This window comes from Tinamus guttatus, unplaced genomic scaffold (genome assembly GCF_059628265.1).
Source record: "Tinamus guttatus ecotype Peru unplaced genomic scaffold, ASM5962826v1 Tinamus_guttatus_pri_ptg000240l, whole genome shotgun sequence".
NCBI classification, from domain to species: Eukaryota; Metazoa; Chordata; class Aves; order Tinamiformes; family Tinamidae; genus Tinamus; species Tinamus guttatus.
In genome coordinates, this window is record NW_028288774.1 from 4,793,949 (window position 1) to 4,808,870 (window position 14,922).

Sequence of the window (14,922 nt, forward strand, 5' to 3'; positions counted from 1 at the left end):
TTTTCCCCATCTTTCTTGGAAGCTGTAATGCCCATAATTTCCAGTCAGTCTGAAAGTTCCATGATTATTTGTACATGTAATATGTACACAGGCTTGAACCCAAATTATGAAGACACTTGGCATTCTGGTAATAGCTCACTTCCCCTCCTATCTCTTTTCTGTAAGCGTTATGTCTTCAGGCAGGTGTAAGTGTAATTCTGCTTTGCTCCAGCTATTACTAATTGGAAATGTTTTAATAATTCATGTAGAAATAAACTAAAGTAGGAGTGTTTTTCCCGGGAAATAATTACTTTTCACCTTGAACTCAGATATATGCTTACAAAGCACATTTCCTATTATGATTGGGATGTTTTATCAGCTTCAGCTACTATAAACACATGAAATTATTCTGTGGGTGTGAAAAACCCAAATACCTTATTACAGTGCAGATGCTTTTTAGACAGTGAAATACCTATGTAATTCAGGCATCAAAATAATAGATCTGACAGATTAATAAAATACTAAATTAGGGAAGTTGCTTTCAGTTGCATAATAGTCTGTATTCTCCCTATCTTGCCAGTCTGAGGAGCCAAATCAGGACTGAGATTCAGTACTTAAAACTCCTGAACAAAGCTAGCTGCTTACAACAGGGTTCTCCAACTGCCTCACGTTTCACAATTTCCTTCAGCTAAATGAGATCCCAGACTTGCTTTTATTATTTGAAGCTAAGTCAATTTACAAAAGGATCCTACAATAGCTGTAGTATCTGTATATGTTAATAACTAAGTTGCATTCTATTGTTATGCGAATGGAGGGTGCATTCTTAAGTATATCCTGGGTGCTGGTGATTGCCTTGTATTTTATGTAGCACTAAGTAGTCAGATTGACTGTGCACAAGCTTTAATATTTGCAAGAAAAAATGGAGTTTATCAACACATTTTCCACTAATTATGCTCCAAATTTATATATACATATATTTGCTCTCATTTGGAAGTACAGCTACAATTCTGCTCAGCTAAATAGTATCAATAGGTATAGGGTGACTAAAAGAAATGACATGCCAAGAAAATTTTACACAGCTTAGCTGTCACTTTATAGTGACAGCTAAGTGCCCTCTACCATTATACCGTAACCACCTCGGCAGGTATGAGTTTGTTCACATATACATAAACAGAGCATTCTGAGACCCATCTGGGTGTAGGATCCTGCCATAATGGATTTTTGTGCCAAGGCTTAACATGTGCTTCCTACTGAAAGTGACTTACCAACATGCAATTCAGAGAATCTGCACAGGTAAATTTACTATAATAAAGGACTTTAAATATATACATATAAATACAATTCTTTTAAAAATGACATCCATTAGTATGTAATAGTAATATCATAGGTAAAGGCAATAGTGTTACAATCTTAGTAAAGAATATTACTAATAGTGTTGCGTTGTTGACAAAGTAGGCAAGCATTGAATTACAAATGCAGTTTTATAGATCCCTCTGAGTCAAGTCAGATTTCTTAAAACTCCTGCATGAGCAGGGGGTATTTTTTGGCCTACCACGTATTTCATATTCCTCTTGCTCTACCACAGTGCAAATAAGGTTCAAACTCAAAGCCACTGAGGCACAGCTGTACCACAGCTACACCATTCAAGCACAGGCAGGCTCTGGGGCTGTGATTTTAGAGCCTGCTAAGGTGTGTTTTAAGAGTGCAAAGAACGCTTGCTTTGGAGCTCACCAAGGTAGCTCTGAGCCAGTGATTATGCCTACATATTGCAATACCCTGCAGAGAGATTATCCCAGGCCTGGAAAGCCAGATGCATACGTTAGCAGGGAGATGTGCCTGGCCTAATTAGCCTTGATTTTCAGCAGGGTCCCTTGGCTTGGCACAGCTAGAGCAGAGCTGACCGGGGCTGTGCTGCTCCAGCACCCTCTGGTGTAATGAGGGACCCTGCACTGAACGCTGTGTTTTATACAGATACCCTTTGAGGATCCATGTACGGTTGAACTGCATTCCCCATCAACCTGTTTTAAAATGATAGCTATGTTCTTAAAATGATAACTATATTTTATATAGCCTGTGCAGGAGTACATTTATTTTCTTTAAAATATATTGAACACATTGTGATTTGTAGAATCTTCTATAAAATTTACTTAAGCATATTACTTAGAAGATATTTGGAAGGCTTTCATTATAGAATTAATCTCCGGTTGCTTAACAGTAAAATTACACATTGTTATTCTTCAAATACTTTTCATAATCTCTGTTACGTAATGAGATTAATATCAAGATAATGAGAACTGCAATATGCACTTTTTTTCCTCTTGGTATGTCTTTTTGCTCGCCATTTTATCTTCTACTGTGAAAAATCACTGAAATATTTCAGAAGGCATCTACATTGTGTAACACACCTATTGGGACATTCAAGTGTTTGCTGTGTGCTCACACCATTAAATTCATATTACTTGACCTACATTTCACATCTCTGGAGATAGCCAGTAAATAAAATAGTGTGTTTCCTTAGGAAGTACAAAGCATTCAAGATTGTTTTCTACATATACGTGTGTGTGTGTGTGTATATATATATATATACACACATATATATGTTACAATCTTGAATGTATATATATGTGTGTGTATATATATATATATATATTTAAAATGGTTTCAAAGGGGGCTTGGTTTTATGTGAGCTCAGCAGTACAACTTGAATCGAATGGTCAAGACAAATTTTTGGTCTTAATATGACCGTGCGTTTATCCTTGATAAAAGCAGAAGTAAGACCACTGAAAATAGAAAGGAAGATGTAATGGCTAAGGAAACTTTTCACCAAGATTTTTGGAAGAGAATTCTGATTAGGACTAATTGGGAAGAGTCACATTTACAGGTTGTTCTGTGCCCATATTTGGGAAACTAGAATTTGGGACCAACATGTTAGTTTAACCTAGTGTGTAAATAATCTCAGTATTTACATGGGAAGAGAAGAAACCCTAATGCTGCCTATGTCTTTCTGTATTTAGTTTTAAGCATCGGTGAAGGTGGCTTCTGGGAAGGCAGTACCCGCGGACATATAGGATGGTTTCCTGCAGACTGTGTCGAAGAAGTTCAGTGTAAATCGAATGAAATCAAACCAGGTAATTGGATCAAGTTCTTTTTGAGTTCCTAACAGTGATAAATGCAATGTACGTGGATAAGCTAAATGGCAGCCTGGATTGTAGTGCATTAACCAGCAATGCTTTTGTGCAACACTAGAAATTGGAGAATTAAATAAAGCTGAGCTGCTGAATAAAAAAATAAAGATGGGTTTATTGACCAGGTTTTACTGGATGCTCTCCAAGTAAACAGCCTTTTTTTTTTGTGAGGGACTGTGCTGTGGAGCAAAGCTAAAGCCCTTACAGACAAACGCAGGCAGATGTTGTGTGAAGCACTAGGCTGCAGCTTGTTTTCTTACAGCAGAGGAGCATTGCTCATTAAGCAATTAAACAGTGGAAGAAAAACTGGTCAGTGATCTCCCAAACCGTATTAAAAGGATGGACTGTATTGAAAAATTGTTCGTGGCAATCACATTTCGTCCATTCCCTCTACTGCATTTTAGAGGAGACACACATGAGCGCAGCAAAAGCCTTTGCTGTCGTTAATGATGACAAAATAAACAGGATATTCCTTTATTGTACATTGGTACTGCCATAAGTAAGTAAAGCAAGATTGACATAAAAGCAAGCAAGTCATTACAGTTCTGGTATTACAAAAGAAAAAAATACATAAATTGAAGTGTGTTATTTTAAGAATTATCTCAGTATGTTAGTTTAAGCATTGTCTAACATCTCATATTTTCTCTGTATTTAAGAGTTAAGATATGAGGACATCCTCTGTAATTAAAAGCTCATTATAAATGAGCTCCAAGAATATAATTAACATTCTCTAAAAGTTTTAAATTAACTGCTGTTATGTTTGGAATTTCTGAGGTATCGATTAAGAACTTCCTGGGGCTGCACAGGCATCATGTTATAGTTTATGCATAGGATCATTCATTCATGAACATTACTTCTTCATGGCAATACTTGTGTATGTCCTTATAAACTTCATGGGTGCGTGTGTATATATATATGTATATATGTATGTATATACGTATATGTTATTGGGGGGTTTTTTGGTACTCGTGTTGTATAAACAGGGTAGAATAAAAGTTAGAATGGAATAGAAGGCAAAAAACAGGATAATAGCTCCAGAGTAGCAAGAAACTGGAGATAGTTAAGAGACTTGATGATTATTTTGATTTTCTCGGCTACAAAGGAAGTTGTGGGGAACTGGAATAAAATTTGAGGAACAAGCAAAACAGGAGGCAAAAAGGTAGCTTTTATGATATGAAAACTTAATGAAAGAAAAAGTGCATGAGACATCAGGGACACCATTCTGGATAACTGAACACTGTGAAAATGTTTTACTTCATCTTCCTCTTGCCTTTTGAGACACAAAAAGGGACAAAATAGTCTAATATTTGGAGGAAATAGATTTGAGCTTTAACGTAGAGAGATAATAATTGTGTAGCTCTTCAAAAGTCTTAAAGCAGAATTTAAAGGTTTGGAGTAGTTTCATTCTAAACTTGGAAGTGAAAAACATACGAGCAGTGGCAAACCTAGCAGCTATTAAAAACTTAAAAAAGAGTTTAAAAAGAGAATAATGAATTGGAGTTCTCATGTGATTTCATCAGTCAGCAACATTATGGAAGATGGATAATAATTTGGCTGCAAAGAATGAAACGTGAGCTACTGCAGAGCTGCAAATGAAATCCTGAGAATATCCTTCAATAAAAGCTTGTCTCTTCTTTAGAAAGATGTAGGCCTAGGTAAAGCAGGTCATCACAAACACCTCTCAAGGCAAGGATTGCAACAGTGCATTAAATCTGCACTGGGCATTTGTGTCCAAATAGGAAGAAAATACTGGGGAGAGGCATTAAGTGAAGGGCTAAAATGCAAAAGGAGCTTTGTGTCATTTTTTAAATAAATGAAATCGTTTTGAAAAAAGCAGGTAATCAAATCTATTTGTCACGACTCCTTAAAGATATTTTTCACGAAATACTATAGTAAGAAAATTTAGTATATGACAAGACTGTTTTAGTACAACAAGAATGTTTTCAAGCAAAAAAAGTTATTCTTTGATCATTCTAAGGAAAATCAAAATTAAGAAAAAAATGTTGCAAGGATTGCAAAAATATTACTGTAGCTGGAGGTATTAAAAGAATATCAAGTGAAACATCTTACAGACTTTGTGAAAGTATGAAAACTTATGCCATGTGTTTGGCAAAAGAGCAGAACTTTAGTTTATGCCTGTTGTATCAGTCTTTGAGGCTGTTTTTCTATACATACATTGTGAATAATTATGTTAATGCTGGACTAAAGCCTTTAAATATTCCATTTTCCACTGCAAAGGAGAAGCAAATATAATTATATAGACACAAAATAGGAACATTTTCTATAATACCTATGAACTTGTTCATTCAGGTGTTTGTTTTGTGGATTGTCATGCACAATCTGGCATTTGGTCCTGCATCCAGAAGGCAGAAATGAGGTACAGTACTTTTGTGTGTAATGTGATATGAATACGGAAATGTCAATATGAAGTATACGAAATCCACAAAGAATGCTATATTATTATTGAAAGATGGTATGGATTGGGAGCAGCTCCTCACTGAACTGCTCTATGGAGTTAAGAGCTCTTTCTGTTTTGCACAGGAAACACTCGAAGTGGAAGGCGAGAACTTTCTAAGCAAAAAAATCAGTCAGTACTCCCTCTAAGTGCAAACGCGAAAAGCAATTTAGAAAAAATGTGTTAAGCATGGTGAAATGATTAGAAAATAAATTAAGTCTACAGGGACTGTTGAAAGGATGTCAGTGGAGGAACATCACAAACTTGTGCAAGTTGGAAGAATTTGCATCATAGACTTTGCAAAGCAGCAGAACTTCTTATGATAATGATTTAGAAAGTAGATCATCTCAACGTGTAGGAAATGTATCTCTAACTCAGCCTTTTTCAGTCCAGCAGGGCCGTAACAATCCCGTCTTATAAATGAGATTTAGGAGCATTTCTTCAAGCAGCTTCCCTTTGCTATTAAGTTTGAATAATTGTGTTTAATAGTAGCTTGTCGTTTGCATGCCATGAATGAAAGAGAGATAGTTCTTGGAAAAAACCAACCACAATTAAACACCACATGCCCAGTAAAACTGGCGGGCAGGTGTTTCATATCGTGCTGATGCATAATCTCATCTCTAAGACAAGCTGAATTTCTGGAAACTTCATTGCCACCCAAACTATTCCATAGAAGCAGGCAGTACAGAAAGGCACCTGGTTCCTGTGATCTTCTTAAAGGTGCCAGGATAGGTTGGCAAGTCCTGCTTTCCAAAAAAAAAAAAAGTTGAGTGGCATTAATTCTTCATTAATACTTCATTAATTGGGTCTTGTAGGAACAGTTCCATTATTTTGCTAGGATTGATGCCAGGCTTACAGGCTCTTAATTATCCAGGTTGTCTCATTTCGCTTTTAGCAGGACTGGCACAGTACCTGCTTTCTTTCAGTCTTTCTGTCTCAGTTTCCTCAGTAGTCTGACAGCTAATGAAAAAAAAATAATGATAAAGTCATTAGCTCTGCTAGGCTCCTTTGCCTATTTTTTAAAAAGTCTATACAAAGTCTTTGTAGTATCTTATTTTAAAAGATGGTGGTCAGCTTTTAATGCTCTCCTAATTTATTACATGGAAAATATTTCTTCAAAAGAGCTTAATACACCATCTCGTTTTTTTCCCCCACACAAACAGAGAGAGTGTGTGTGTGTGTATTATATATTGATATATATATTATAGCTTCTTTTTGCAGTGATAGTTTTCCCATTTTATTTGCTGATGAACAAAGTCCATTGTTAAGTTTATTTTTATTACTAAGTATGTGAAAATACTGTGTTTTCATGACAAAATAGACTGAGTAAAAGAATATTCTGACAAGACAAGCTGGATAGGTATAAAATTGAAGGCAAGAGAGTGCTATGCAAATGTGAGGCACTACAATTAATAGACATCTTAAAAGGATTTATTAGGTAAGTGCTATTGGTGCTGCTCAGAGAATCACAGGTCATCATGAGTATTTGGCAGCAAGAGTCTACATCTGCTGAAATATACTATGTGCCATAGCTTTGTTAATTTTTTCTGCTTATAAAAGTGCAAGGTTTTTCCTTTTAGCAGTTTATTCTCCTCATCAAAATTCATTGTCCTAAAAATAGTAAAACTCGTATGTAATACATTCCATTGGGAAATGAAGTAGAAAAAAATCCATTACCCGTAAAATCAACTGTCTCAGCAATAGACAATATAATTTTTTTCACCATACGTAAATACAGATACTTCCATTTGGTTTTTTTTTTTTCTTCGTCATGGGGTATTAGTCTAACTTGAGAGATTTTCAGCCAAAAAGAAAAAAAAGGGGAAAAAGGGAGAAAAAAAATGGATTTTGTGATTTTTATACTCCACGTCCTTCAGAATTCAGAGATATTTGGATGATTGCCAAGAACTGAGGTGAAATATTCCTTTAGTTTTCAAACTACAAGTTAATTACATTCTGCCTTTACCACGTATTATTCACTCTCCCTTGTTCTTTTCCTATTTATGTGCTTGAAGAACCCTTAGATCTAGTACCATTTAGTACCATTTAGTGAAAAGGTACTAAAATGAAGGCAAACTTATCTTTTTGTAATCCTCACTTTTCTTCAAGCCTTGACCTTCTCAGTGTACTTTTCCTTGAGGTCTATGCTCATTTTTAACACCCGCTTTGGGGTGATTTTTCATTGGATTACATCCTCCACACATTTTTCTGTCCTGTGGCCTGGGGCGGCGGTACATGTTATCAGTATTTACAGTACATCTGATTCAAAGAATGAAGAGAAGATGTGACATTTCAAATCTTCATGCTTCATGTTTCAGCTGTTTTCTTAGCATGTTTGCTTGTTTTATCAACATTTTCTTTTGCAAATCCAAATCTTTCAATTACCTTTCATTTTAGGACACAAGCTTCTCCAAATGCCCTTTTATTTCTCACATAAATTTTCTAAAACACCTTCATTTCTAAGTAGTTTTCAGTTTGGTCAGGTTGTCCTTTACAGCACTATCTTTTCATACGGTTACGTAGAATGGAAACTAGACTGAAGTTTCTCAGCTGACGAAGCGATGCTTTTCTATACATCTTTTTACATGCAGTGAGTGACTTTGTTTGCTATTAGTGAGTGCAGGGTAGTAAATTAGTAAATGCAGCAGAATAGAAGCAAATCCGCAGAGGAAGACGACTGATGGTGAGACCCAGCATTCATACGACAAGTCTTGGCCTGAACAACCACTAGCAGCAGGGGAGTATAATAGCATCTTTTCACTTAAATTCCTCCAAGGAGGAAAAATAAAACTGACTGAGGCTGTTCTGCCAGGTTGGCTATAGCAGTTTTTGCAGGACTTGCAAAGGCTGGACTCCTGGCCGCGACTGCAGCGCGCGCGTCCATGCATCCGTGCTGACCTCTAGTGTCACAGGTGCTCTGGAGCAGACAGGGCCTGCCGTCAGTGCTGGGATTTCTTTCTCAGAACGCTGCTGCTTAAACACTCAGTATAGCTTTTCTCCTGACTTTCTAGCAACTTGAAAATGCAGTGACAGATTTTGCAGGAATAGTATAGCTCCCATACCCATTTCTTTTTGCCTACCTAATTTTACATAGAGGCTATGGGCAATAATTGTCTCATTCGTTATCCAACGTTCCATCTAAATTTCATAAAGAGGTCAAATTTGTGTTTATAAAATTATTAAATAGACTTCAATTCCTGAAGCAAACAAATAATCTTTATTACCAATACTTTTTAACGCCTTGTGCATGCACCCCATTGCCTCCCAGGGTGAAGCAGAAATTAACATGGTGAGTTGGTAAATCCCAAAGCCCAAATCATCAAGACTAGAGGACACGATCCAGCACATGTTCATGTATATGGGTTTATTTCACCAATAGAAAACAGGGCACCCAGCTGTCCTGACGTGCAGGTAGAGCACAGCCAGTACTGCCTTTGAGGATTTGCACTGAGGAATAAACCTGTTGCTCAGCATGGACAGGGTTGTTAGTGCTGATTCATACTACAGGCAGTGCATCTTTGCATTTCGTATTTAAGAAACTTACAATCTTCGATCCACATTTTCCCAGGAAGGAAGTGCACTGTTCTATTATGGTTTCTTGAAAGAATGCTCCTTCCAACCTTCCAAATTTCTTAATTTCCAAGTTCCAGGAAGGACTATGTAAAATGATATAGGGGACTTGAGGCACTTGCCTAAAGCCACCACCGTTTTCCTTCCTGGGAGTTAGGGATCATATGATCTGTGGCAGCCAGGGGCTACATTTGCAAAGAAGGACCATTTCAGTTGCTTGTAAAGTCTCTGATGAGGCATTGTCCAGTTTCCAGGTACTGGTCCTCTTGCATATGTAAAAATTGGATTTCAAAGCTATAGCTCTGTTTCTGTCTGAAAGATCAATCCAGAGCTTCAGACAGGTGTCTCGGTTTACCAGATTTGCTGCTTTTGGTGTAATAGATGGCCAGCACTTAATCATCAGCAAGAGTGCTCCCTAATCACATATAATTATGCATGTAAAAGTCAGCACTAGAAGACCAAATTAGAAAAGATCTTTTCATCCAGCCTCTTTCCTTAATTACCCACCTGTTATAAGTGATCCAAATTAACAAAATCTTTTTTATAAGTTTTCCGTGTTTTGTCAGAATCAGTTCTGGGTAATTATTTCTCTAGAGAGAACTACCAGAGTAGATATTTCTGGAGATTATTCGGACACTGAAAACCTCTGGAAAGAAGAGGTTTCGCTAGGACAGAGGAGTTGGTGAATAAAAGATACCACAACATCACACCATTTAAGTTTTGATAAATGCTGCTTCTGGATGATTTCCCCATGAGTATCTCTGTGTCTGTGACATGAATGTTGCACAGCTCAGACTGTTTGACCTGAGCAGCAGTAGGTACAGAGAAAACGTCCCTGCAGGCAGAGGGGCTAAACAGAGGTAGTAATAAAATAATATACATATGAGGAAAAAAGGAAATACCTGTGGAAACATTTTCTGTGTTTGTGGCTGGAATTAGGATGTCACAGAGATGTAAAATAGGCAAAAAGAAAAAAAGAAAAAGAAAGTGCAAGATCATTACCTCACATATAAGTGGACTTATCATTGTAAAAGGTGATGCGGTGTAGCTGCAAATATCGCTGTGAAGTTGAAAATGGATCCCAACAGGGTCCCAGACATGGGACTTACAGTCAAAATGATATGTTTATCCCTATTTATCCATGCCTGTTTGAGAAGCGCTGTCCAGCTATCGAACCTGTGTGCCCAGAGCTCAAGCTGGCAGGTCAAACACCAGCCAGTGTTCCTGCTGCTTGGAAGTGCGATGTCTGCAGCTGCCTGCCACATTGCTCTGCTCTGCCAGTCTCCTCACTTCTGTGTTTTGTGTGTCAAGTCACCTAGCTCTGAAAACTGTTTATCTGGTGTCAAGTGATTTTTCTTTTACAGTCTAGGTGTCCTGTGTACAAATTGAGAGTTCAAGTAAATATGAATAGATTACAAAACTCAGCATGCTGATAACCAGAAGCACTCTATTCTGCCCTGTGACTTAGCAACGCTACGTACCATATTTCCGCATAAGCTGCGTTCCCCTCTATTAAACAGCAGGGAAAAAATGTTCTACCTTGGGTAGAAAGAAAATGTCAATGTGAGGAACTGGATTTTAGGTGCTGGCAAAACAGCTGATGTAGCAGCTTGTTGTGTGCACCTAGTTCTGACAACTCCCTGCAGCTGAAGCTGCAGATCAGCTGTGCTTTTTTTTTTTGCCTCAAGTGGTGGAAATTTAAAGAACGAACCACAGCAAGTTTCTTTACTATAGCTTTGCCGAGCAAAGCATTTGCTTTCTCAGTAGTGATGAAGGGAAGTTTTGAAAAGGACTTGTAAATGAACTGTCACTCAACAACAGCGCCGATAGGGAAGCAGAGGTAACTCAAGAGCTGTTTTTGTTAGGCCCCAGGATGGGATAATGCAGATAACGCATCCTGATAAGGTGAGTTCTCACTGCCCTTGGGGCCTTGAAAGACTTTTGATTCTTGCAGGCACTGATCTTCTGACCAAGCTGTAATAAAAGTTTCTTGCTATGTAATAGTAGAATTTGTAAGAAGGATAACTGCTTAGTGGGAGGCTGAGTCTACCAACTAATCTCTCTAATCACCTAAACCACCTCAAATTACAATACTATACTTCTGCTAATTATCTGAGGTTGGTTTGAAGAAGGAGTAAAGTAAAATATTCCACATTGATAATTTCATTGTTTATCCACTTTTTGTGTACAGGGTAAGGCAAAAACATGAAACAGTTTTTGAGAAAGAAAGAAAATGTAAAGAAAATATAAGCCTGGATCTTTTGGTTTAGAGCTTGTGTAAGACCGTAAAACCTGTCTGCATCTTTACCTTTGAATAGGTATCTTTTTTATTCATAATATTTTACTGTCTCCATTCATTGGTTGACATGCTCTTCAGCCCTTTTGCCCTGTTTCCCATGCTTGCTAAGAGCTACTGCAGAATAACTCTTATCAGCTGAAAAGGAGCAACAGAATTCTGTAACACATCAAAACAGGCTAAAACAAATTGCACAGCAATATGAAATTAAACTTATATGATAAGAAACTCAACACCTCAAATGCATCTGGGATTGTTCATGTGTGAAGTCAGACATACAAATGGAGGTTTTTCCTTTTTTGATACTTTCTGCATCCTTTCCTGTAGTCAAAATTGTTTCCATGAAACCATACAGGATAAAAAGAGTACAAATGCTTTATAGTATCTCACAAATGCAACTGTCATTACAGCATCTTGGTTTTACTTCCATGGGTGCCTTTACTTTTTCCATTCAAATCCCCAGTCCACCTGACTTTATAAAGTAACTTGTAAAATGAAAGAGCATATATAGCCTGTGGTAGAATTTGAGTAGCACTGTTGGGTAATCTAGAGAGAGAGAGAGAATACTTTCTAGACAGAGAAGTAATCTGGAGAGAGAGAATACGTAAATTTTTATGTCTTTAAAACACTGTATCAAAAACTGTTTAAAATCAAGAAAGCAATAGCCACATTCTGCAGTGACTACAGTAAATTTTAAGATACTAATTGATCATTTCTGTCACATCTTGACTGCCACAATGTGAAATGAGTGCAAAATAGTTTTGAGGGAGAATGTGTCGGACTAACCTATTCCATCATAAGCTGGCAGCAAAAGCAGCTTGTTAACCTTCTATTCTCAATAGAGGCACCTCGTTGTAAACAGGAGAATCTTAAACATAATTAGGAAATTATTATTCCAGCAGCATAAAGTCTTCTGCAAAGTCTTGTACACAAATTTGTCTCAAAACGCTTTGAGGTAGGGCCCCACCACAGCATTGAGTAACACCCCGTGGCAGTAGCATCAATTGAGCATCTTCCTTGAGAACAAAACTAGCGCAGGCAGCTGGCTGCTGCTTATACATAGTTAAACGCAAGCTTTTGAAAACATATTACCAATTGATTTGTATTTCAAATGGTAAATGAAATATAAAACAGCTTTTTTGGTTTTGCTATTACGACGATTACGAATGAACATACATTATTTAAAAAAGTAGTATGGCAGTCAATAGTTACAAGATCTTTTCTCAAAAGCTCACAATAGATTGTGTGCATATTTATTTTCCTATTAACTAATTGATCATTCATTAAGAGATGATTTCCAGTAAGCCTTCTCTTTATTACCTGGGGTATCCCCTTTCATGTGCTAGAATTTGCCTGAAGTGTGTTGTCCAATTTGTTTTGTCCTGTCTTAAGTCACTTTGGATTCTGTATTATCCCTGTGATAAATGCACATACTAATATGCTTTTTCAACCTATCAAAGTAACTCTAGGCTAAATTATTTGTGTTTTAACCATTGGCAAATCTCCAGGACTGCTAGCAGGCAAAATCTTTAGTAGTCGCCTTCTGAAATTTTGGAACATTTTCAAACTTAACTGAGAATATATATTTTGATATTAACACCTTTACCTGTAGTTCTTTTTTCATTATAGGCACTTCTTAATATATTATCATCTTATGATCAGATATATTTGCTCCTGTTCTTTCTATTAGTGTCTCACTTTATAGATTTTTAGCTTTTATCTGTAGCCTACATTTATTTTTGAGTGATTTTTACTTAAGCGGGGATGACGGATGTGCCTAGGCAAATATTATTTACATCAGAGTACAGCTTCTGTTAAAATTATTCTGAATATATATATATATGTACATCAGGATTAAATATGGTGCCATATTTCATTTAATTCTATAACCTAACACATTTTGAGCACCCATTTTCTTAAAATGGCTGACATAGTTCACATAAATCAAGGTAAATCCTACAGCCGTGCATATTCCAAGGTGTTAATAAATCATATTTTTTCTCCTGTAGTTTCCTGTATTAAGTGAACATTCATCTTTTTTTTTTCCTGTTATTTTTAATGGTTCAGATAAAAGCCTTGACACCAGAGGCCGCAAATTCTTTTGAAACTCTCCCCAGTTGTTTGAGATCAAATTTTGGACTAATTTATGGAAGATGATAGAGCATCTGCTGACAGTGATGACTGTGCTGCAGGTGATGAAGAAAATGGGGTTTAAATAGGAGGAGCTGGTAGATGAATCCATAGTCCTACTTTTTGGCCAGGATTTCAAGTTTTAAATGATGTCACTGCTTTCTTCATCCATGCCTGCCTGCAACAAAAGAGGATGGAAAGTGTTTGTTTTTTTGAGCTTGCTAAGAGATCAGCAAATGGCTGATGGCAGGAAAACTGCTTGATGACAGTAACTGATCATAGCAGAAGCAGCAGAAAAACATGTTATTTTGGTTCATTAAAAACCTCAAACAGTTATTACAGGATGTGCCAGTTGCAGCTCTTATTCTGCAGGGAGCACCCTGCAAGTGGAGTCATCCCCTGCCAGAAAGCCCTGCTAGATCCAGAGGGAAGCTCTGGAGTCTGTCCTGCCTTTTGAACTGGTAGCCCAGGCTGGTGTTTAAGGGAAGGTTTTAAAGTCTAATTTCTTCAGCTAGATGTTTTTTTTTTTCCTCCTGACAAGCCATTTCTTGGGCTGGGTTAACTCTGGGTAGCAAGCCTCAGACTTGACCAGGTTGCAGAGAGAACTTATTCTACTGGGAGCATCACGTCCCCTCCCCTCCCTTTATTTGGTGGCTATTTTCATCTCCAACAGGTTTCATCACAGGTTTCTGCCACTGTCAGTTTTCCACCTGCAGGACAGGTTTGAAAGGGACCCATCAGCACAGCTGCAACACCTTTTCTGTGCCCATGGCCTTAAAGGTTATGCCCACACTGAAAGGAATCACACCTGGCCGTACCGACTCAGGCAATCAATATCCCAAGCTGTGCTCGTTGAGCTAAGGGAGTATCACACCCGTATTGATGCTCTTTAAGCCACAGATTATTAAGAAAAGACAGACCTGAGTAAATGATCCTGCTTGTGTACTCACAAAACGTATTGAATTTTAAATAACTGAGCTTAGCTAAATTATTCCTAAAGGCAGCTTGAATTCAGAAGAGTTTGGAAATTAGAGTCTGTGCGTGGTTTGTAGTTGTCTCGTCAACACAGGTCAGAAACTGCACAACTGTGCAAAGGGAAAAAATTGTAAACAACTTAAAGAATGGCTTCCATAAATACCAAATACCTGCAATAGCCAAGATAATTTAGTGGATGATTTACAAATAGAAAGGACTTAAGGGGATTATTTGGGCCTATTATTATCAAAAAGCTTTACTGCTTATAGGAAAATCACACCAAGCCATAGAATCTTTGGCTCCTAGTTGTAGATCCATTATACACATACCAA

The 14,922-nt window shown here is 37.3% G+C and overlaps 1 protein-coding gene across 3 annotated transcripts in view; it reads left to right on the plus strand.

Moving 5' to 3' along the window:
• Window positions 1-14,922, plus strand: part of SHANK2 (SH3 and multiple ankyrin repeat domains 2) — a 272,573-nt gene that overhangs the window by 105,061 nt on the left and 152,590 nt on the right. For all 3 annotated transcript variants that reach the window (XM_088525740.1, XM_088525741.1, XM_088525739.1), the window contains one exon: window positions 2,994-3,107. In XM_088525740.1, the coding sequence (XP_088381866.1) occupies window positions 2,994-3,107 (114 nt within the window). The remainder of the gene's footprint in view (window positions 1-2,993; window positions 3,108-14,922) is intronic.